Source organism: Centruroides vittatus, unplaced genomic scaffold, assembly GCF_030686945.1.
Source record: "Centruroides vittatus isolate TY-2023 unplaced genomic scaffold, ASM3068694v2 contig_15, whole genome shotgun sequence".
Taxonomy (NCBI): Eukaryota; Metazoa; Arthropoda; class Arachnida; order Scorpiones; family Buthidae; genus Centruroides; species Centruroides vittatus.
The window spans coordinates 1,001,556-1,025,046 of NW_027120927.1; the positions used below are offsets into that span (position 1 = coordinate 1,001,556).

Genomic DNA, 23,491 nt, shown 5'->3' on the forward strand with positions numbered 1-23,491 from the left:
GTACAACAAATTGTGTCGCGATGTTTTGTAAACGTTCTTCCGTTACGTAATAAAAGGTTAGTGACGCTGCCCTTCGGGGACAGTGACCTCGTTTCACACTCCCCTTTCCAGCGCTGACCTTTCGTGAGTCAAGACAGTGTAATCTTTGTGTATTCTTTGTTGTATAACCAGTTACTCGAGTCTAACTAGTTTTTACTAATCTCTCCGACAGTCTCTAAACTAGTCTAACAGATACAACAATTCTTGATACAGTGTAAACAGAGAGGCCTTAAAACTGAAAACAAAAGTCGCAGTCGCTAAGTTTCTAAGTTCAAAAAGTGAATCGCCGCGCCTGCGAATGACTCGCTTTGATTTAGAGAAAATTTATGCAGATACACCGAATGTCCATATATATATATTACGAACTTATTTCATTAGTAAGTGCATAGTTGCAAAATAATTCATTTTTATTATTTGGGCTACAAACAGTTCAAATCCGCTACTTTTGGAGCACAACCACGCTACTTTTTAACCTTCAAATCTGGCAACTATGCTCGGACACCGACTTGGAGAGACGCTTTCGTACGCTGACCTTCGCTTTTGTTACGCCAATCTTCCGAAGTCACCCTCGACGACGAACGCATGTTTGTACAGTTATTTAACTTAGATCTTGTAAATAGTCCGTGGTCGCGGAGAAATAAAGTATAGTGTTTCCAAAGAACCAGTCTACTCGTTAATCTTGTCCGACGAACAAAGGACGTGGAACACGTGGGCGAGATCGGAACTGCTATCACTCGAGGTAGGATCTAACTTGGACCTATTCTTTCGCAACACCTCGACGGATTTTAGCTACATCGCTAAAAGCGGGTTCGCACAAGTTCGGCCGAACCCGTTGTTAAAATTTTCAGTTTTCCGAACCTTGTTAAACACACGGAACATTTTTCAGTGGTTTTGTTTTTTTAAAAAAAATATATTAAAATATACGTATTATACTCTGTAATACTACTAAACTAGACCCCGTTCGCACCGAGCATTTCAATCTAGATTGTGAGCGAGGTCGGGGACTATGTCTCGGTGCGATCTCTCTCGACCGTTTCAATCTCGACCGAAACGAGGTTTAATCGCGATCGATTCGAGAGAGTTCTCGAAACTAGATCCAGTCACAAGAGAGATCCCACAATCTCACGCGCGCGAGATAACACAAGATGGCCGTGGAACACGTGTCGGGCTATGGACAGCGAAATAAAAAGGATATTGTATTTCGAGAGATGATGACATCTGTCTATTCGGGGTGAAAAATTTCTCTGCCTAAAAAAAAAGAAAGAAAAAAGATCTCTTCCTTGAGTAACTGAGTGCAGGCGTAGGCTTGTGCGTTTTCTCAAAAGCAAAAAGCCTGGGTGTATCCGGTGACGCGACCACCGCCCTGTTTAAGCCTTGCGCTTTTGCAAGGGGTGTGCTCGTGAACCGTACAACACTTTTTGCTTTTGCGAAAACGCACAAGCCTACGCCTGCACTCAGCTACTCAAGGAAGAGACCTACAAAGCAATGTTGATGCAATACATCGTAGATACAGACTGTGAGCAGGTGGCAGATAATTATGTAAAGAAGAAAGAAAAAGAAAAAAAGGTCGACAACACTAATATACTATTGTTACCTGGTCTTCGCCTAGGGCTCGTTACGTTCCAAATACGCCACTGATTATTAGATATATCGCGAGAAAAGGTATTGTATTCATTTCTAGCCAAAACTTCCATTTCGTTTGTCGGTGATTGTCAGGGAAAAATTTTCTGCTGGCGAACCCTTTGTTAACTATTTCGAATATCACCACTGGGTAGGCTGCTACCTTAAATTAACTGACATTCCGGCCTTAATGGGTGTATTCAAAATCTCAGCGCCTCTCAGCGCCTCTGTTAAAAATCTCAGCCAACTTCCGGTTGCTTCCAGCGCGCTGCCAGCAAACTGCAAGCGTCTTTTTCAGTGCTCGATACGTCAGCAAAGAAGATGGCAGCTACTATGAAATTAGTAAGAGCTTTGTTTAACATCGATGATTTCGAATTCAATTTACTTATTGATGAATTCACACTGAATAAGTTAAGATCAGGTTAGTACTATACATTAATAGATTATTTTAATATACAACATATTTATATATGTGAGACATATTTTGTTTAGTTGCTATTATATTAAAATTATAGATGGCGGAAGCCACAAAAAATAATCCAATGATGATATAAACTAAAATGTATTAAAGTTTTTATTAAAATTAATAATTCTTTTCATACGTATCACATAATTATCAGGATAAAACCATCAAACCGTTAATTTTAAGTGGGAAAACTATCCAAAAGAGAAAGTAAATTAAAATAAATAATTATTAGAAAACTAGGCTATATCTTACCTAGAAAATGAAAAATAATCAATTTAGTTTCTTAATTAAACACAAATTGGATAATCTCCCCAATTTTTTTTTAGTTGTTAACGTTAATCTTAGGCTTGATTTCGTTACGTATTAAACGAATCTATTAATTCTGTAATATTTTGATATTTTCTTTCCTTAGATGTAAACTATATGCAAAAATATTTGCATGATTTGCAGCATGGGGAAATTAATTCTGAAATTCGTATCCCATCCAATATAAATATCACTAAACCGAAAATTGTACGAATTTTTCGAGCCGTAGAAAAGGATGGTTAATTTGGTAAGATATTTACAATACAATGCTATATTTTTTTTGTATTAATTTGTTTGGAAATTTATTAGAACTCACAGAAGGAGTCCAATTTAATTTTGAAGAGGCAGAGAAAGATGATCAGCTTGAAATAAACAAAAATGAGCAAAAAAAGAAACAAAAGGGTATAGTTATTTAATACATTCAGACTATTCAATTTCAAAATTTTTTATTTAACAAATACTAAAATAATAAGTAATATATTAAAGTACTTTCTTTTTTCAGTTGAATGGTCTGATGGCGCCACACAGCTTTTAATCAGCTCTAGAATTGAAAGAGAAAATGATTTTCAGAAACCAGTTTCTAAAGCAAAACTGGGGCCAGATTTCACAGGCCCTACAAAACAAAGGGTACAGATTTTCAGGGGAGGAGTGTAGCCATAAATGGCGAAATTTAATGTGTACATTTAGGCAAAATTTAGACAAATTAAAAACATCAGGAGAGGGAAAAATAAGATGGGAACATTTTAATAAATTTTATGACGCATATGGTGGCAAATCAAATAATAATCCACCACCTCACTACCTAAGTGCTTCGATTACCTCTCCTGCATTGCCTTCTCCATGTACCTCAGTGAGTACTGTTCATTCATCGGGCTCCAAATCCCCTGATCCAAATACAGCCACAGTTAGCCAAACTAACGCGTCAGACTCGAGCAACCTGGACTCGGCCCATCCCTCAACATCTGTTACAACAAGGGAGAACCGCAAGAGAAAGCGGGAACCCCCTGCATGGTTCATAGAAGAAATGGCTAAAAGAGATGCGAAGGACGAACAAAGGTGGAAGAAAGTGAAAGAAATAGAAGAAAAAAAATTACATGAGTTACAGCAGCTTAGAATGCTAATAGCCGATTTAATTAAAAATAAAAACAAACAAAATGTGTAATAAATGTTTTTTTTCTTCTTTTTTAAAGTAGTCCCTTGGCTAATTTTCCATTTATCATTTAATAAAGCAATATTATTCTATCTAGTCTTGACTTTTTTTCTTTAGGATAAGCCTAAATCCTTTCCCTCTCCCTCCACGGGGGATTTCAAAAAATCTTTTATTCGTGTACATTCTCATGACGTACCCTATTAAAACACAAAAAACCACATATAAAATAGTATAATAGAAGCCGAGTTATTCACGGTAAGCCTTGTCATGTCCCTCTCCCCCGCAGGGGGAATTTTGTGTGACATCTATATAGGTAGGTATATAAAAATACGCACGTATTCGAATGCAATGTTGTGTCAATTTGGTGAAGAACTTTTGGAGATTTAAGATTTTAAACAAATGAACGTTACATTTTTATTTATATAGATTTATTAAAAGTTTTTTAACCCGTTGACGACAATTGACAATATACACCACTGGTAATAGTGTATAAAGATTATTTTTTAAAATAACAAATTCGAATAACTAATAAAAAGCATTGTCGTTTTATTTAAGACACTGACATTTAAATTTTTAACTGTTTAAAGTAGATGTATCATACCAGGACACTATGTATAGTATCCATCTCAACAAAATTATAATACTTAATAAATAGTACAGTACATTCCAAACAATATTTTATTACATTGAAACACTAAATTCTTATAGTACAGTGTATTGTTCAGTACATACAGCCCAATAACATCACCCAGTCTCAGAACAGCTGAGTTGCTATCAAGTTCCTCTTAGCTGCTCCATCAGTATTTGAATAAGTGCTGCGGGGTTCTTCCAGTTCTTCTAGACCATTCTCTTCACTAACAATTTCAACATCTGTACTCTGATCATTATGCATAATACAAAAATTATGCAGTACACAACAGGCAGTGATGACTTTTGGAACAAAAGCTCTCTTTCTGATATATAAATATCTTAGTTTCGGAATCTACCAAACAAATGGCCAAAAGCTTGCTCAATGACAACTCTACTTGAGCTTAAAACTTTGTTATAGTTTTTCTCTTTTCTTGTTAAATAGCCAGTATCACGATAAGGTGTTAGGAGTGATTTTGATAGAGGATATGCACAATCTCCTATCATGTGACAATTGTTTGGAAAAAACTGTGGATCTCCCAATTTGGAATAGAGAGGACTATTTCGGAACACCCTTGCGTCATTTGATGATCCAGGCCATCCTGCAAATACATCAATAAAAAGCAAATTGCTTCTGCAAACTGCTTGAAGCACAACAGCAGCAGTTTGTTTTCTAGTGATGTGTTCATTTTTTTCTTCCTTCAGTGCCGAAAATTCTACATAGGTGCCATCTATGGCACCTATTACCCCAGGAAAAGGCACTTGTCGTAGAGCTTCAAATGCTCGAATGGATCTTTCAGCTTCTTCACCAATAGGCCAGCAAATAAATTTAGTAGCCAAAGCTGAAATGTAATCACAATATTTCATAAACACGCCGTGTGCATGGCTTTCAGTTACCCCAAATCTGTCAGCTACTTCTCTGTATGTTTCCTGATTGCCAACTAACCACAAGAATATAAGCAAATTTTTTTCTTTTTCAATTAGGGGCTTTGTTTTCACCTTTGGATTGGGAAGACATTGTAAAAGTATCTGCAAAATTATTGTCATTATTTTATTTGAAAGCAATAATATAACAATAAGATATAGTTATGAAGTGTAGGAGAGAGTGGGGTTCATTGAAACATAAAATTTGCTTGTAATATCCCTTTTTTAACCCTAAATTGCATGATTATTATTTTTGATTTAAAAAAAATTATCTTTAGTGTTTATTTTGCATCATTAATAAAACATTTAATTTTATATATATTATTTCAATCACTTTAATCATTGACTGATTAAAATAATTGAAAACAAAACTCATTAAAATAACTAAAGGTATTTTTTGAAATTATATAAATTAGAAAATAAAGAAAAAAATTTATTTTAGCAAAACAATTTCTTCTGATAAAAAAGCAACATACTCTTATTGGTTTTTCTTTTCTAATGCTAACCACACACTTAAATATATCTGAAAAAAATAAGTTATAAGTTCCTCTCTGAACAAAAAAATACTGTTTACATGTTCAATTGAAACTGTCCCACATCTTATAATTTGTAACGTTTCATTGTACTCCGTTTTGCATTGTCCTACTCTCCCCTACATATATTGTACTTACCTCTACTGTTGTACGCGATAGGCGAAAATGACTTTTAAATTCTTTGTCAGAGTACATAGATACTACGTCTGAAACATAATTTTCAATTCGAATCCTCTTTCTTTTCTTGTTTGGTTTTTCTTCTTCTTCTATAACTCCTACAGATATTAAAAAATTCTCATCCCTCTTTCTCTTTTCGAAATATTCATTTTTCATTACGTTGGTCTCATTAAATAAGTTCAAAAACAAATTTAGCGAAACGTACAAGTCCATATCATCCGCCATTTTTCTTGTTTAACCTTTCCGGATATTCCAGCAGTCAGTAGTCAGCATTCGTGTTCTCTCCGAAACGCCAGCAGTACGTCACTTCTGGCAGCGAAGCGCTGGCAGCGCGCCGAGATTTTGAATACACCCAATGTTAATCGTCTGTCATATCAGTGGCGTGCCGTCATTGGAAGGTGGAAGCGGCTCTTCCATCGCTTCCAATGACCTTCCCTTGTATTTTATAAAATATAAATTTTCATATTTTAACGTACTTTGAATTAATTAAAATTAATATTTTATTATAACTGCATCACGTATGTTTTACAAATTTCTATACTACGTGTGAAAAAAACGATAAGATTGCTATTGTATATTCACTGCAGAAAATGCATCCTGCATCGTCGAATTCCCGTTTCTTTAGATTTGTTTTTGCATCATCAAAAGCAACTCTTTTCTTGCAGACTTGGAGAGCGCAGACCTGCAGATGACTTTTCTTTTTTGTTCTGTTTGGACGATTGGTAGCTTATCGGTAGCGTAAAGGGGATGAAGACCCAGGACTACTCATTAGTATTGCCTGGGGGTGAGAAGGAGAAAGAAGTTAGAGAAGAGGTGAAGGGGAAAAGAAAAAAAGATAGAAAAGGGGATGAAAAGGGAAGTCTCGTGGGCGTCCTGCCGTTTTTATTAATTAAAATTAAAATATGTACTGTACATGCGGCTCTAGGCCGTTTGAACAAAAGTAATAATACAGAATGTAACCCGACAATCTCGTCTACGTAGAACCAATTAAATGCAAGTGTATACTATAATTTGCTTACACAAAACACCATATTACATACTCACAAATTAAATACTATACATATGACTACTTGTCATCATTACAATTGCAAAGCGAACAAGTACCATAAATCGTTGTACCGATGAACGTATGCGTGTGGTGAGACACAACCACAAAAACCCAGCTCTCACTTGGAACCATAAACCCCCAACGCCAAACGTTGTTCACAGAAATTCAGAACACTATTCATAGAGATCCACATTGTACAGTATGCAGCGTTCAGTTAAAGTTCGTTTCGAGTGCTCTAGTCACAGTGATATATGTAGTAAATTCCCCGAATACTTCACTGGTGGACACAAGACACCATAACGGGCATGGCCAATTGTGACCGTTTCGAGTGAGGCGTCTTCGTTCCCGGTTGTATGTTTCACATTGGAAGATGAAATGATGCGCGGTCTCGGACAGTAGATCCGTCACACTCACACGTATCTTCCTCACTGTGCCCGAACCTACGAAGGTATTTTTTAAAGTTACCGTGGCCGGTAAGCGTTAGCGTTACGATGTGGTTCAATTCGAAGTGTTTCGTACGAAGCCGCTGCAGCAAGTTGGGGAAGAAATCAAACGCGACTCTTCCCGTATCACCCGCACTCCATTCGGTTTGCCAGAGTTGCAACGCCGTATTCTCAAGCAGAGTTTTGATGTTTTTATACGTAAGACGAGGAAAAATAATTTCCCCAGTATTGTTGGCGTACTGTTTCGCAATTTTATCGGCATCTTCATTTCCTCGTATTCCACTACGACCCCTAATCCAGGAAAAGCTGACTTCGAAGTTCCCGATAGTATTTAAAATCTCACGAACGTGATTGGTCGTGTGACATCGTCTGTCGTTACCGTTGATCCTTCGCAGTGCAGTTTGACTGTCCGTGCAAATCGTTGGGATTTGCAGTTCAGTATAATTTCTGAGGTGTAAGATATAGGACAGCATCCTTTAAACGGCAAATACTGTAATTCGGCTTCGGGCACGGTACAATGCTATAAATCACCCGACTGGAGTATTTCTCTCCTGTCGATTGTGCGTCACCGATCAGAACTGTTTCCTCGGAATGTATTTTGACTCCCGAAGGATCTTCGCTCTCACGGGCCACAAATTCTTTTAATTACCTATAATACATATGTACAAACACAAGTTATACAAATTTTTACAAATTTTTTAATAAAAAACAAACAATTTTCCTTTTCCGTTTAAGAACAATCTGTTTTTCTACTGCCTCGGTAGTGGTAAGAGGATTTGCAAAATCCCTATTTATCCTAAATTAAAAATTATAATAAATTTTAATCCGAACTTAAAAAAATATTAAGAATTTAATTAGAAAAAATGAAATTTTTCTTAACTGTTTCGTTAATCTAAGATGCAACAAATATCAGACAGCAACGAAAGACAAAGATTAATGAAGAAGGCTCCATCGATTCCCCTACTAAAGAAAACGAAATTTAAATATGTTTATGTGATGTACTCGTGATAAAATATATAGAAATGTTAAATACGTGAGTATCCAAATGCACGAGTTCTTGGAAATTCTTCTTGTCTGATTTTCCCTTCGATAATCAAGCATCGTTCTTAAAGGCCATTGTCGGATATTGTTGCGTAAAACATTATTTCGAATTGTTACTTCGCGTTATCTCAAATATCGTCGATACGCTTTGATATTTACATTCAAAAATAGTTTCTTAAAGCAATACTTTTCAATTAGTGGATTCCGTTTTGCCGTAACGAAATTAGAAATTTAAATCTTTTGCGTATCGCTACGATTTCAAAAAGAATAAAATATATTTTTATTCTTTTGCCACCACCGGTATATAGGCTAACGGGTCTAATAGCGGTTTAAATTAAAATAGATATATCGGTAATATTTTAAAATAGTTTCGAGTTATATTTGTTATAATATTATTCATTTTTGCATATATAAATTAATATAAAATATATTATAAATCTACATTTTAGAAGAGACAGCGAATAGTACCTATTTCAGTGGTGACGTAAGTAGTGAAGTATAAATTTAATATATTAATAAAATAAAATAATAGGAAATAAATTAATTTAATTTTTGTTATTTTTAAAAATTTGAATACGTTTAACTCATAAATCGATATTTATTTATTTGTTCTCGTTAGTCGAGTGTAATCGTTAATAATGGAACGGTGAGTTTTAATAATTTAGAAACAAAATTTAAAAAAAAAATTAAACACGAATTTTGCTTATTGAAGTATTACAGATTTCAATTTGTACGACCAGAAACAATTTAAGTTTTTATTAATTAATTTATTAATTGTATACTTTTAAGAATCGGATATTATTTCAATTTAAAAAGCCTTTACGGTGTACTTTTTAAGTGCCATAGATTCGCTGTATAGCGAATCTTAAATATAACGAAATCGGGGAAGTATGGTGCATTTGTGGCTCTCGGGAATATAAATATGTACAATACATACAATATACAGTCAAACCTCGATTTAACGTTGCCATTCGTTTATGGAATTAGTACTAAATCGAGGGTGTGCTAAACTGAAATACGTCAATCAATAAGGATTATATATTTAATTGTAATAGGTCTATACGAAAATTTTGCAAATAGAAAGTATAATTAACTCGTAAACTATCAGAATACATTTGTATTAATAATTTTAAGCTGGCTTATTCGTTTTTTAAATTTTTGCTCGTTACGATATCTCACATATTGTCAATAATCAATGTGTATTTGTGGCAGGACTCCGAAAATCCTTTACTTGTCGGAGCCCGTAATATCTGGAATAATTGCGCTTACGCTTTCTTGATTTTTAACCACGCTCGGTAGCTTGAATAACTGCGTAACGCCGGGTTGTGCAAATTGGGCAAGGATACAAACGAGTAGGAAGTTTTTCTTCGTAAACCCGATTATTAAAGCCAAACCAACCGCCGAATTATCGGGCTGTAAGCTCGATACCGCTATTAAAGCGGCCGAGGTAAGCCTGGTACTCGCGTGCGGCAACGGACGACGGAAACGGTCGACGGAACGGCAAAATGACGTCGCTTTTGCCGTCGACGTCGACGGAATACGAAGTTGAAAATTTTCGACTTTTGCCGTCGCGGAAAGCGGAACGGCAAAAATTAGACCGATAGGAAGGCCGTTTAGCAATGTCGTCGTAAAGATCACGTGGGCATTCGAACTAAAATGGCGGTCGACACGAACAGAAAGCGTGTGATCAATAACGAATATTTTATTGAAACGATAAGTAAATATCCGTGTCTGTACGATAAAAAACGTACAGATTTTAAAGATACGACGCCGAAAAAAAGAATACGGACTGCAATTGGCGAGCAGTTCGGAATTAGCGGTGAGTAGTGATTTAACATTAGTTCGAAACTATGAGTGGCGCAAGTACTTCAGAAATATACTCCACAAATTGGAGTTTATTTAAATATATTGATGGATTTCTCGGATCAGTTTTACTACAGGCAGACAGGTATGACGATTATAAGTTATAATTAATATATAATGTATTTAAGATATTAAGTTTGCAATGATTCTATACTAGTATTTTAATTTCTTAGTTCAAACAGAATTGAATAACCACTGATTTCTTTAGAATATTAAAATGGTGCATTACTTAAAAAAACCATTAAATAAAATTTTAGTGTACTAATCATTTATCAAGAAATAATGATGGCAATTTATTTTAACAGCACTGTAGGAAACGATGAAGCATTCGCAGCACACATTGAGAGTAGTGATTGTATCGACATTTCTGATACGACAGAACCTTTTTGTGAAATGTAAGTGAAATTGTACCATATTTTAAATTTATAATAAATAATTGTAATAGATAATAACAACTGCTGTTATTATTACAGAGACGAGACATCCGAAGAGAATAGTCAACCCGAAAGCCCTTATAAGAAAAAACAGAAAACGACAAAAAAAAAGTCGAGACACGTTGGATGTTGCTCTAAAAACTTTCGGTGAAACATCTAAACTTTTAACTGAAACAACGCAAGAAGACAGAGTAGACTGCTTTTGTAAAAGTCTAAATGTTAGACTTGGCGATTTAAATAAAAAAGACAGGCATTATGCCACGAAGAATATTGAATTTACGATGTTGGAATTAGAAGAGAAAGACGAATATTTGAAAGAATAAAAAATTTTATATATACAAAAAGTTATCGTGTATTTTTTATTTTTACACTATAAATTTCCTTAACAGGCTATCTAGAATATAACCCTCGATATAAACAGCCACTCCACAGCATCTTCGGAATACATTCGGGAAATTTGTTAATGCTTTTTCAATATTTTAGTACATATTTGTATTGTCTACTTCATTTGTACAAATGTAGACGAGGAGGAAGAATTCAGATATGGGGAGAAAAATATGGAAAAATTATCTCGGACAAAGAACCTTTTTGTGAAATTATAAAGTACGGAATATAAATTTAAATGCTATACAATATGTTACAAATTTCTTTTAAATTTTCCTATTTAAAACTTACTTGAAAAATAATAATCGTCAGTCAATAAACTATATTGTATAAGGATTAATATATTACATGGGAGAAATAAAGTATGTGACACTTATTAGTATTTGTTAAAATTCTTGAAACAAATTAAATAACAAAAAGTATAATTATAACTAAATCATAGAATGATCACGAAAAAACACTCGTTTCTTCAAAGGATAACCCGAAAATAAAGAATACCCAAAGTTGCCATAAACTACTCAATTACATCCACGAGATCTGGATTAAGAGCTCATTTTCATCAAACTCAAACAGATCTAGAAAATCATATCCAAAATATAAGAATCTCGGTCAACCCAATTACGCTTACTAGAATGAGTTTGCATTTTTTTTATGTAACATTTTAAACAAATCAGTCTTTTTTTTAAAAAAGTTAAACATTCTTATAAAATGCAATTATCTAAATCTAAATAGATTTAGATCATGCGCATTTTATAAGAATTGAGTAGCTGATCTGCTTGATATTTAGTAAGTTTGTAAATTAGAATAACTGAATAATAGGCTTTATTAAACTTCGCTTCTGTGGCTTTTTTATCTGAGATAAAATTGTCGGTAAACTTAAAAAGTTTAACTGATATAACAAAACAGTCTTCGTAGGCGCCATTTTCGTCTACTCTCGATAGCTGTTTATAATTACAACTGGCAGATGGCGCGCGTTTCGATTGTAGACCATTTTCCGCACGCGAGTACACGCGACGCGGAAAGACGACGGAACGGCAACCGTTTCCGTCGTCCGTTGCCGCATGTGAGTACCAGGCTGTAGACAAATCGAGAATAGTCGAGAGCAAAAGTAGCGCGGCAACGAAAACGAAACTAGCAATCTTCCAGGCTACGGGTGAAAAAACGCGTAACATTTGTCTTCTCTTAAATGCATTAAAGACGATTCCACCCGCATCCGTCGAATCGGAAAGGGCATTCTCGGTACCGGGGCTTTTCACTATTAAAATAATAACCGGATGGAGTGATCGGAGTATCGACCACCTTTGGTTTTCAAAAATATTATAAAAATTTACAATATTTTGTATTACGTTTTATTTAAATAACTAAAATTACCTTCTAAGTTAGAAGTTTGATCGAAGTTCGTTTTTATCTTTAAATTTTCAAAGGCATTTTTGTTGTAAGCAGTTTCCGACAAACTTTAATAAATTTTTTCTTTGTGAAAATTTCTACGTAATTCAAAGGTAATTTTAATATGTATTTCACACAGCACTATTAATATTATGATTTTGGAGGTTGCGAAACGTATTAAATTACTTATAATTATATTTCATTTTTAAATCATTTGATTTCGAGACACTTTTTATATTTTAAAAATAATTAATTATATTCCGGGAAACAGCTCAGTTTGTACGTTTGAGTACATACACGTTTTCGCATTTAAAACTTCGGCCTCGACCTCGTTGATGGTTCATACTTCGAACGTTTATATATCATTACATGTAAATATGCATGTAATTTCAGAGATGAGGAAACTTTTGTTTTGTTTACTATATTTTAGTGTATATTGTTTTATATTTTAATTATCTTAGTTTTATTTTAGTACTTGTCTGTTAATGAGACCACACCAGTCAATTTCGATAGCTTCTTGGAAAGAAATCACTATTTTATTATATACGTGACATTTACAAGCTGACGTTGGCAAACAGTTACAATTAGCGTAACGTTATTTGTTACTAATTTTATCAAAAACAATTAAAATTTATAAAAATTAGGCCCTAGTAACCATGTTTGGTACCATTCCGTATAGCGTAGCATTTTCCATTAGTCATTTCTGTTTACAAATGCAATTTTTTTTTTTTCTTTCTAGGATATCATTTAACTGGAATTTATATTAAATTTTCTTTAAAAAATAAGCTGTTATAAACTAAAATTCTCCTGTCAAGCGTGAATGAATACTTACTGGAGCTATCTTTTCTTAAAGTTTAAATTTAATTAAATCAATTTAAAATTACGCCATTTGCCAAAATATTTAAAAATGCAACTTAATGAGGAAAATTTCCCGCTTACCTTTAAGATTTTTATCTCGAAGCCATTCTTTCCGAAAGGACCGAGAATACTTTGTCCGTTTACCCATTTTAATACCAATAATAAATAAATTATAAAACTTATATAAAATATACCATGTATAAAAACAAAACGAGTAGACAGCACACAAGTATTACCGTTCTAGGCGCAAAACAAAGGATGAAATAATTTGTGTAACCGGCCCAAAATGTAGCCGAGTCAAATTTTTGTAGCCCAAAAAGTAGCCAGTGCGCCAAATGCTTTTTTAACGCCGAACTGAAAAATAAGTAGCCCAATTTTGCGCAAAGTAGCCAAATCTGGCAACGCTGGCCCTAAGTGTTATGTTCTGTTCGATCCATTTATTGCGCATGTCCACTCGACGAGAGAAAAATGAAACCGAGCATTTTGCATTTCTTTCGTAATACTTCGTGTAATCGATGTCCAAATTTCTCCACGGACCGTCATAATTTTCTTGCAAACCATTAATGGTCCGCAGAGCTCGGTCGGTTACCGCTGCTGCAGAACGCAAGGTCGACGCTTTAACTGCCTCGGTCTTCCGGCTGTCGAGAATTCCGGTTTAATTCTGGACTGGAGCTCAAAAATTTTCTTACTTGGAACAGCCCAGATTCCTCGAACCTCGTGGTCGTGATTGTGCCCACAGTAGCAATGGCCAGGTGACCGTTACCACTGCGGGCATCATCGTGAAATGAAAACAAATGGAAAAAAGAAACAAGATGAAAATGGATAAAACAGATAACGAGACAACAAAGGCATTGAAGGCATTGGTCGGCCTATTGCTCTGGAAATCCAGGATCAAATCTGGCAAGCAACCTAAGAATTTTTCTAGTGCGATCCATTTCGGGTATGTCAAACATCGTCCCTCGCTATGCTGCCACTCCTATCGTGGGCCTTGCCAAATCCACAAGGGGGAAGGGCCATCTTACTGCCCATATGGCAGAGTTAAAAAATAGATAAAACTAAAATTATATAATATATAATAATATTTCTTCTTTTGTTTTTTTATCATACCTTGTTCTAAAATCAGTTCAGAACTCATTCTAAAGCTAGTTCCTTGTTTCTTTCAACAAGTAAAAATGAAATTAAAACCTTGATAAGATTTTCATCCAAACTGAATTTAAAATCAAATATGATTTTAATTTAAATAGAAAATAAACAATTTAGTGGAATGTTATATAGGCAGGCAGTTTTTAGAACCTAAAAATTAATTGTTTACGTGTGACAAATATGGAATGGATTTAATACAGCAGTTCGTCTTAATTGTACAGTACGTGTAGCAAATGTCCAATGAATTTAACAAGCGTGCCATTAACGGACTAATCGTTAAATAATCACAAAACATTTTCTGCTGTTTTTTATGTTTCTGTTTAATTTTAATGTACAATCACTTTCAAATAATTAATAAAATTCAAATTGTGACGAGTTACAATATTACATTTATCGAATAAAACAATTTAAAAAGTTGCCGAACTCCCTTAAAACAATCTTTTTAAATAAATTACACGATAATTTTCCATTATACTTTACGCTAGTGATTCGGCAGACACTCGGGTGCCTTCTACGTTTGCAACCTCGATCTTTGACTCGAAAAGATGTATTTTAAGATACTTAAGTTAAACTCGGATCAATAGCACCATTAAACGATTCCCAAACTGAATTTTATAGTGCAAACTACGTAAACGGTTACGTAGTTCGTACACTTTAACATCGTGTAAAACCAAATCTTAATTAAAATTCGAGTATCGAATGATATTACTTATCTGAATACACATATATACAAATCTTCTGCTAATGCAAATGCTAAATTTTGACGGTTTTCACACGTGGATGACAAAAATCAAGATTCTGCCACATTATCTACAGCGTTAAAGAAAGAAAATTCCATTTAAATGAAGATAAAAGTTATCAATTAAATACTTCAAATATTTTGAATAAACAATTTACAAATAAAAATTCTGTCAAAAATAAATATATATACTAACAACACATAAATGTGTTTAACATGTTTGCTGCCGAATTTAGTCGTGAGGTTTTTGAATTGCAATTGCTCACCAAAATCGTGCAAAAATATTCAGAAAAAAAAACAGTATTATGATCGTGAGGTGTCTTAGTAACTCTTGAAAGTACTTCTTTCTGAATAAGCAAAGGCAGTTAGCAGTATTGCTCTATAATAATTATTTTTCGAAGAGTTAGTGTGTGTTTACTACTTCAATTCATATATATAGAATGGCCCAAAAGTCTCTTAACCAGGTTTGGCAACTTGAGTGGAAAAGCATTAGTATTTGTGTAATGAACAAAATAGGATTTTATTTTGAATCGTTTTTGTACAGTTTGTAAATGAATAAGACAGCAATTTAGTCTTTTTAATGGTTAACTAACTTTTAGGCCAATCTGTTTAAAAACGTGATTATACATAAAAACACGGCCGTCGAACAATGTATAAAACTTATTACTTACGACACGTTTTGCAATGGAACTAAACTGTGAGAAAGGACACCATCTCACTGCCATTTCCAAGAAACTAAACTGTAATTTGATGGCAAATATCACATCACGGATGCATAATGATACCAAATAAATCTATACGTGAAATGTTATGATATGACATCTTTAATATTAAGCAAACATGTTAAACACTTAGAAATTTGTACAAGGTTAGTTTTATGCTTCTATACATATTTTAAAATTATATTCATTTCTTTCTATATACGAGCAAAGGCACTTTTGTAGTTCATTGCCCCAGTTCCATACATTGAAAACCAATTTAAAACAGTTGCAATTGTACAAAGTTTGATTGAAAATATTCAGAAAGTAAACTTTAATAAGGAAATTATATCCATTTAAATAACTTTTATCAAAGATCATTTTAAAATATTGCAGCCAAGAATATTTTCTGTCAATGCAACAAATAAATAGGTGTTAAAAACATAAAGATAGATGTAAAACTGACTAAAATACAAAAAATTTACTCTATTATGTCAACAAAACTATGCATTTTATATTCAAATGCAGTGCAACACAGATTTCCTTGAATTCTATTTTAATCCCAAATATTGTTATTTTATAAAAAAGCAATAAAGCATTTAGTAAACCAAAACATAGCCACATTAAATCCTTTTCGTTTCACTCCTGAACCTTATAAATATACAATGTATGTGTATATTTTTATATAGAGAAATGATATCTAGCCAAGGCATATCGTATAAAAATATGCAATTTTTTGTACAATGTTTCTGAAATTTTAAAGATAATTTTTAAAGAATGTATTTTATGCTCTTAAAGAACGACTTTTATAAATTTTCAAATAAATTTTCTATAGAACTAAGGCAATGAATTGTGCCAAAACAAAAAAAGTTACACTTTCAAACAATATCTGAGGAATAAATGTACAAAACAATGATTACACAAAACATAGAATAATGAAATGAGCAATATGAATTTCAAAGTGCAATATCGTGCTCCTCCGTTAACATATTTTCTATTTAAACAACAAAGTATTAAAAGAAAATACTCTGCTTCGGTCTACAAAAGAACGTAGACGACGGCTCATTGCAAGGCATTATCCGAGGCGATTGAATAACTGCGAACGCGGGAAAACCAGAACGGGGGAAAATTGTTTGCAGTCAGATCGAATTCTGAGACCGTCTCTTGGCCATTCCTGTAATAAATAAAGTATTTGTTAGATCTATCAAACTCATGTTTTTTTAAAATGCAAATGTAAGATTTTACAATATATAGTTCTGTTGTGTTTCTTTAAGTTTAAAATGGAGTAGTTTTAAAAAATGCAAGCATCCCCACTTAACATCTGTAATCCATTAATGAAAATAGAACATTCCATATATAAGTAACACATACAATCCAATTGCTGTACTGTAAACATTACATTATGATATATCATAGTAAATACACAGTAATAAAGATATTTGTTTTAAATATTGCAAAATTTGCAATAAAATCAAAGATTAAATTGGAACATATTCTTAACAATATCTCAACACTTTAATCAAAGAATTCAATGATTACTTAGTGATGTTACGAAACTATGTTTAGGCTTTTTACTGTAAGAGATGTTGGGATGGCTTGATGCCAATGTCACTTCCAGAGGAGCTATATTTGGGATTCATATTCCATTTCTTGATATACAAAGAACTTTAAAAAATGCCTAAATGCGATTCTAATGTTCTAATCATTTGTATTTAAAATATACTTTGAGGTTTTTCGACATATTTTGTTGAAGAATTTGTATATAATTTTTGAGATGTAATTTTTCTTACATAAACACCCATAAAACATTATCACACACAAAAGATACACAGGATGTACGAGGTTTGAGTATTAAAACCCTAAAGATATTATGAAAAGACAGGAGAAGTGCATGTAATATTTAACCTGTCCCGTGTTATTCCCGACAATTCTCGGGGTCATGACCTCTGACCTCGAGCATTTGACCCAAGGTATCTTGTTACAGTATTGGTGCATTTTTGAAATGAAATGTTGCTAGTCATTATAATTTTTATATTAAAACTAACTTCCAAATATAATTTTGTTTGTTTTTATATTTATTAATATATCAATTTTGTTTGTGAAAAATAAAAAAATAATTTCGAACGATACAATAGCCATCATTATTTTTTTAAAAACATAAAATTTTTGTTAGGCTTAACATCGAGAAAAATTCAACATGGTGGGCACACATAACGGAGAAAAATTTCAACATGAGATAGGTTAAAGAATCAAAGAATGTATTGTTGAAGAAATGAATTCTGACAACAATGAAAGTCTATGAGATTATGAAGATGAAAAAAATGTAATCCAGAAGAAGATATGGAAAACATCACACACAAAAAATTTTGTTAGTTTTTCAGCATATGCAAAAAGATCATGGAAAGGATATTGCAGAACTTCAGAAAACGAGGCTATCCATTAAAGTTTATCACTGACAAGGATTAAAACAAACCAATAAAATACATTTTATTCAAATGTAATACAATAATAAATCAGACTAAATGTTTGTTAATTATCCAGAGCTTTGTTAAGTTGAAAAATAATGCAATAAAAAAATAAAATAAAATCTTGTTACATAAAAATGAATTGTTTTTGAAAAATGGTTGAAAATGCATTTTGAAAAATGCACCTTACTTTGACCATACTTTTTCCAACCATCCAAAACCATAGTCCCAAGTTGGCCATTTTAGAGAGCTCTGACTGTATGATGTGTCCTAGTTACACTTATAAAACAAAATACACTATTCATCCAAAAAAACCCCTTTAAATGGTTATAAAAGTGACTGATTATATCCTGCAAATATTGATAATTTTTAGCTTTGTATCAAAATACACTATGTTCTTGTATATATTTCACTTAGAAAGTAACAAATTTAATTTCCTAACTGATTTACCATAAGAAATATTGCATGTCTTACTATCATAAGCTTTGTATAAATATTGTTTATAACAAACTGGTAAATAGTGTTAGAAATAAATCATCATAAACTTAAACAGAACTTTTGTAATGCTCCGATGATAAAGTTATTAAAATAATTCAACCTGTGATTCATATGGATTGAATAATGTCTCCAAATCAGCTGAAAACTTGGTCGACCCTTTACGTTTCGAACTTCCAGACCCTAAAAGAATGTCAGATATAATTTAATTTAATTACGTAAAAGGATTATTTCACAGATAAAATATGAAAAGAATTAATAAATCTTGCCAAATGAAATGTTTGTTCTGCTTCCTGAGGAACTGCACGTTGGCGGCGATAACGATAATTCCCTCCGTTTGTCACAGTAATGTCGGGCTTAAAGCGCTTTAATATAGCAGTGACCGAATTGTCTACCAAACGATAATGTCCAGAGAGTACGGCAGGATGTCGAGGTTTCCGATATTTTAGTTTAGAGAGCGACTGATACGGATCATCGGGTGTCGTAAGCATCAACACTCTTCCTAACAATAAGAAAAAAACAATCAGTTAAAATTTAGTAGCAATATTTATTAATATATTTTTAATGATAATCAGAGTTAGAAAACCTTCTGGGAAAAAGCGAAGATAACGAAAATATTCGACTAAGTAACACGGCCTGTAGTTAGCATCTTGAAATGTTGGTTCTCCATATCTGACATATGTTGTCTTGCTGATATAGGTACCTTTTAAAAAATCTTAAATTGTTAGTAATCTAAAATTTATAAAATAAATATCAACTACAGGTATCTCTCGTACAACATGGTACTTCTACAACACAGTTTCACTCTAACAAGGTTTGAAAATTGGGGATATCCCCATGCAACACGACTTCTAGTTTCACTCTAATACGGTTTTGAAAAATCTCCTATACAAAATTCACAATTTTTAAGCGCAAACTTTGTTATTCTATATTTTTTTTATTCAAGTAAGCACAAATGTCTAAATTTGCCCATGGATTCTAGAATATTAAAATTTGCAAATAATTTTGTGCTTTTTTTCAGGTTTGCTTTAATGAAAACTGATAGGACAAGAAAGAAAAAAATTGCACTAACTTTCCTATCAACCAGATGTCACTGTAGTTGCTTTCAGGCTAAAGTCCTTAAGACTGTCACTGTGTTTTCTTTTTATAGATTAATCTTCATATTTAGTAAAGTTTATTTAAACATTTTTAGGTAAGTGTTATTAAACTTTTTTAAACAACAGTTATTACTTACCTTTGTTCATTTGTAAAAATGACAAACGAAATACAGCAGTATCTTGGTACTCAAACAATTCAGTGCTCAAACACAAAGTCTGGAAAAAAGTCGCTCAGTACTTGGCTGAACAAATGCAACCAGCTAGAACAAATTTTCCATTAGTAGCAACATTTTTATTTTGTCATCCATAAAAATTTGTTATGATAAAAATAAAAAAATATGAAAATGTTGCTGATATTTCTGATCAAGATCAACAAACAAGCTGCAATGACAATAATACTTTGTAAAGAGAAAATGCCCTCGTTTAACTCAAATTAATATTAACATGTAATACAGTACTTTTAATCGTGATTGTTAATTAATTATTGATTGGAAATAAATTATTGATTGCTTTAATAAACATATTTCTCTTGGTAATGAAAAACAATAGTATACTTTTACTAACTTCTCGAATGTAACCCTATGTTTTTCATTAGTCCTTTGGTATAACACAGATTCACGTAACATGGCACTTTTTCGGAGTGTAACTACCTTGTTGTATGAGGGATATCTGTACATTGTATATTCTAAAAAAATACCATAAAATTCTCAATTCATTTTTCCAAATTTCCAAATGATCAATTTATTTTTGCATTCTGTACATAAAAGCTTTCTGGTTTATCTTCAATAAGAAGACATGATACCAGATTTGTACTGTCAGGTGAATGGGGAGTAACCTATAACTTCAAGTTCTTAAACATCTTTGCTGTTTCATTATTGCAATAGTTCCAATAAACAAATCATGTGTTTTTCTTTATTTGTTCATAATCCATACTATTTCATCTCTATATTCTTCTATGAATTTTTAATAATATATTTTTGATAAAAATTTAATTAAACATTCATACATCCAGAAACCAGTTTTCGATTTACATGAATCAAATTTTGCTTTTCTTACAGTCAAAATGTTTGAATCTTGTTACTTCTATGTTTAAAAATTGATTAAATACACATACTTGCTTTTCACTATATACACTCATGTTTGTGAAAATTGCAACACCATGAAGGAATTGTGCAAATTGAACCAAACTTACAGGAAATGTAAAGTGAGGTAAGACATGCAAATGATTAGAATTACAAAGCAATTGCACATGTGTGGAGCAAGAAACAGCTCCTTATCAGCCGCTTGTTCCAGATATATAAAGGAATGTAAAGATGCATTGAAATCCGTTTATCTTCCTCTGTCTGCGGTAAACGTTTCATTGGTGGTCTATATGCCTCGTCAAAAGCGGAAGAAGCCATACCAACAACTAATGGAGTTCATACGAGGCTGCATTGTCGGTATGCGAGAGGGTGGATTTTCGTATCGAGAAATCACAGCTGCATGCAGTATAATGCCACAACAGTGATGTGGGTTTGGAAGAAAGGGACAGAGGAGAACCAAATAAGGTGAAAACCTGGCAGTGGGGCAAGCAATAGCACAACAGCATGAAACACCTCATCCGCATGGCTGTGATGGACCGTACAGCGTCCTCTCGTGTGTTAGCACAATGTTGGAGCATGGCTACAGGTGTTTTGTTGTCTAGCTCCACAGTTTGTTGCCGTCTGCTGCAGCATGAACTGCGTGCAAGGGTTCCTCTATGCAGGATTCCCGTCTCACTGATTCACAGACGCCTTCGACTTCAATGGGCTCAGCAACACAGCGCGTGGCATGCCCAGTGGCAACAAGTGGTTTTTCCGATGAATATCGCTACAATCTGCAGTACAATGATGGAAGAGTACGCGTTAGACGTTACAGAGGGAAATGTCTGCTCCCACAGTGTGTTATCCAGCGTCATCCTGCACAAACACCTGGCATCATGGTGTGGGGAGCTATTGGGTATAATTGTCGATCCCATCTAGTGCACATTGTGGGCAACCTCAACAGTGATCGCTACATATGGGAAATTGTGGAACCAGAGGTCCTCCTCCTTCTTCGACGCATTCCGGGTGCTGTATTTCAGCAGGATAATGCCCATGCACATTTCTCAGACTGCACAAGCCTTCTTCAGTGCACAACAGGTTTTGCTTCTTCCATGGCCTGCTTATTCCCCGGATATGTCGCCCATCGAGCATATCTGGGATTTCATTGGTTGGCGACTCGCTCGTACAGCTGGTGAGGCACACAATAAGACTGAACTTTGGCATCAAGTCAAAGCCATCTGGAATGCCATTCTCCAGGATTACATTCAGAACCTCTATGATTCAATGCCACGACGTGTACAGGCTCTCATTGCTCAGCGTGACACACAAAGCACCAATTTCCGACGATCTTTTTGTTTTTTGTCTTGTAAATTTGTTCGTTTATTTGTACCACTATCAGTAATATGTGGAATAAATTTCATTAATTTCTGACAATTCCCTCATGGTGTTGCAATTTTCACAAACATGAGTGTATAACCCTGAAACACTCAAGAAGCTGGAACACTAACAATAAGCAACTCAACATCTTCTGTACCCTTTCCAGCAAAATATTTTAATGGGACAAACATTTTGGCCTCTTTAAGGGGCATGCCTTAATTTTTAAATATCATCACATTGTTTGAGTATTCCAGTTTGGAATGCTTTGTAGAACGTAATTGTCAGTTTAACATTGCAATTATTATTTTTTCATTAATTTTGAATCTGGCACTGATGATTTACTATCATTATCATTCCTTATCCTTCAGATACAAAGAACTTCATTGCTATATCTCTGGATTAATGACTCTATATCTGAGAATAATTATCTTACCATTAAAACAAAGTCTCGGTCTCCAAATATACATTTCTCTCCAGCTTCTGTAGGTGTTAAGAGTACCACAATTTACTCCCCATACTCTAAAATATAGATTATAATAATCAGAAAAATTTATTGTTTTTCGTACTAAAACTTACAGTTGAGTTACCTTAAACATGCTAAACGCCAAATTTCTGGATCTCTTGCACAGATGTAAAATCCTCGGCAAACCTAACCATATTTTAATCTACATGTAAATTTTTTAAATTTCTTTTTAAAAAATGCATTTAGTTCATAGTATTTTTAAAATGCATTTTTTAATTAAATTAAAAATACAGGCATACCTCACACAATGACTCCCCAGTTAGCATTTTCTGTAGAACATATCTCAGCTTTCAACAACCAAACTTTATAGAATGTACGTGTCTCTTGATATAATGTTTTTTGGTCAATGTTTATATTGGAAAAATTTATAGTTTACATCCAAAAACTAAATAATTTGAAAAATATTGAATTATATTCCAAAAAGCATGCCAAATGTCAATACACATAATGTTTATGGGTATGATGAAACCTACATGTTATTGCATACAAAACAATTTAACACTATATTAATTAATTGGTGATCAAAAAGCAAATATTTTAAGCATTTTTTATTGTAATACAATAGTTTGTTACTTATACGGAATGATTCAAAAG

The 23,491-nt window shown here is 33.4% G+C and overlaps 3 protein-coding genes across 3 annotated transcripts in view; 1 reads left to right on the top strand and 2 right to left on the bottom strand.

Moving 5' to 3' along the window:
• Window positions 1-23,491, top strand: part of LOC136968560 (flavin-containing monooxygenase 5-like) — a 223,361-nt gene that overhangs the window by 100,983 nt on the left and 98,887 nt on the right. The gene's annotated exons all lie outside the window — the stretch shown is intronic.
• LOC136968552 (uncharacterized) lies at window positions 4,217-6,205 on the bottom strand. The gene is made up of 2 exons (XM_067262542.1): window positions 5,804-6,205; window positions 4,217-5,237 (listed from the first exon to the last, which is right to left on the bottom strand). Exons 1-2 carry the CDS (start codon window positions 6,065-6,067, stop codon window positions 4,551-4,553), a joined length of 951 nt encoding a protein of 316 aa, XP_067118643.1. The 5' UTR covers window positions 6,068-6,205; the 3' UTR covers window positions 4,217-4,550.
• LOC136968564 (F-box only protein 9) overlaps window positions 15,990-23,491 on the bottom strand; it is a 50,032-nt gene continuing 42,530 nt past the window's right edge. Inside the window, exons 8-13 of the mRNA XM_067262556.1 lie at window positions 22,962-23,023; window positions 22,808-22,893; window positions 19,426-19,542; window positions 19,109-19,341; window positions 18,943-19,022; window positions 15,990-17,053 (exon numbers count right to left, since the gene is read on the bottom strand). Coding sequence (XP_067118657.1) covers window positions 16,942-17,053; window positions 18,943-19,022; window positions 19,109-19,341; window positions 19,426-19,542; window positions 22,808-22,893; window positions 22,962-23,023 — 690 coding nt within the window. The 3' untranslated portion in view covers window positions 15,990-16,941. The remainder of the gene's footprint in view (window positions 17,054-18,942; window positions 19,023-19,108; window positions 19,342-19,425; window positions 19,543-22,807; window positions 22,894-22,961; window positions 23,024-23,491) is intronic.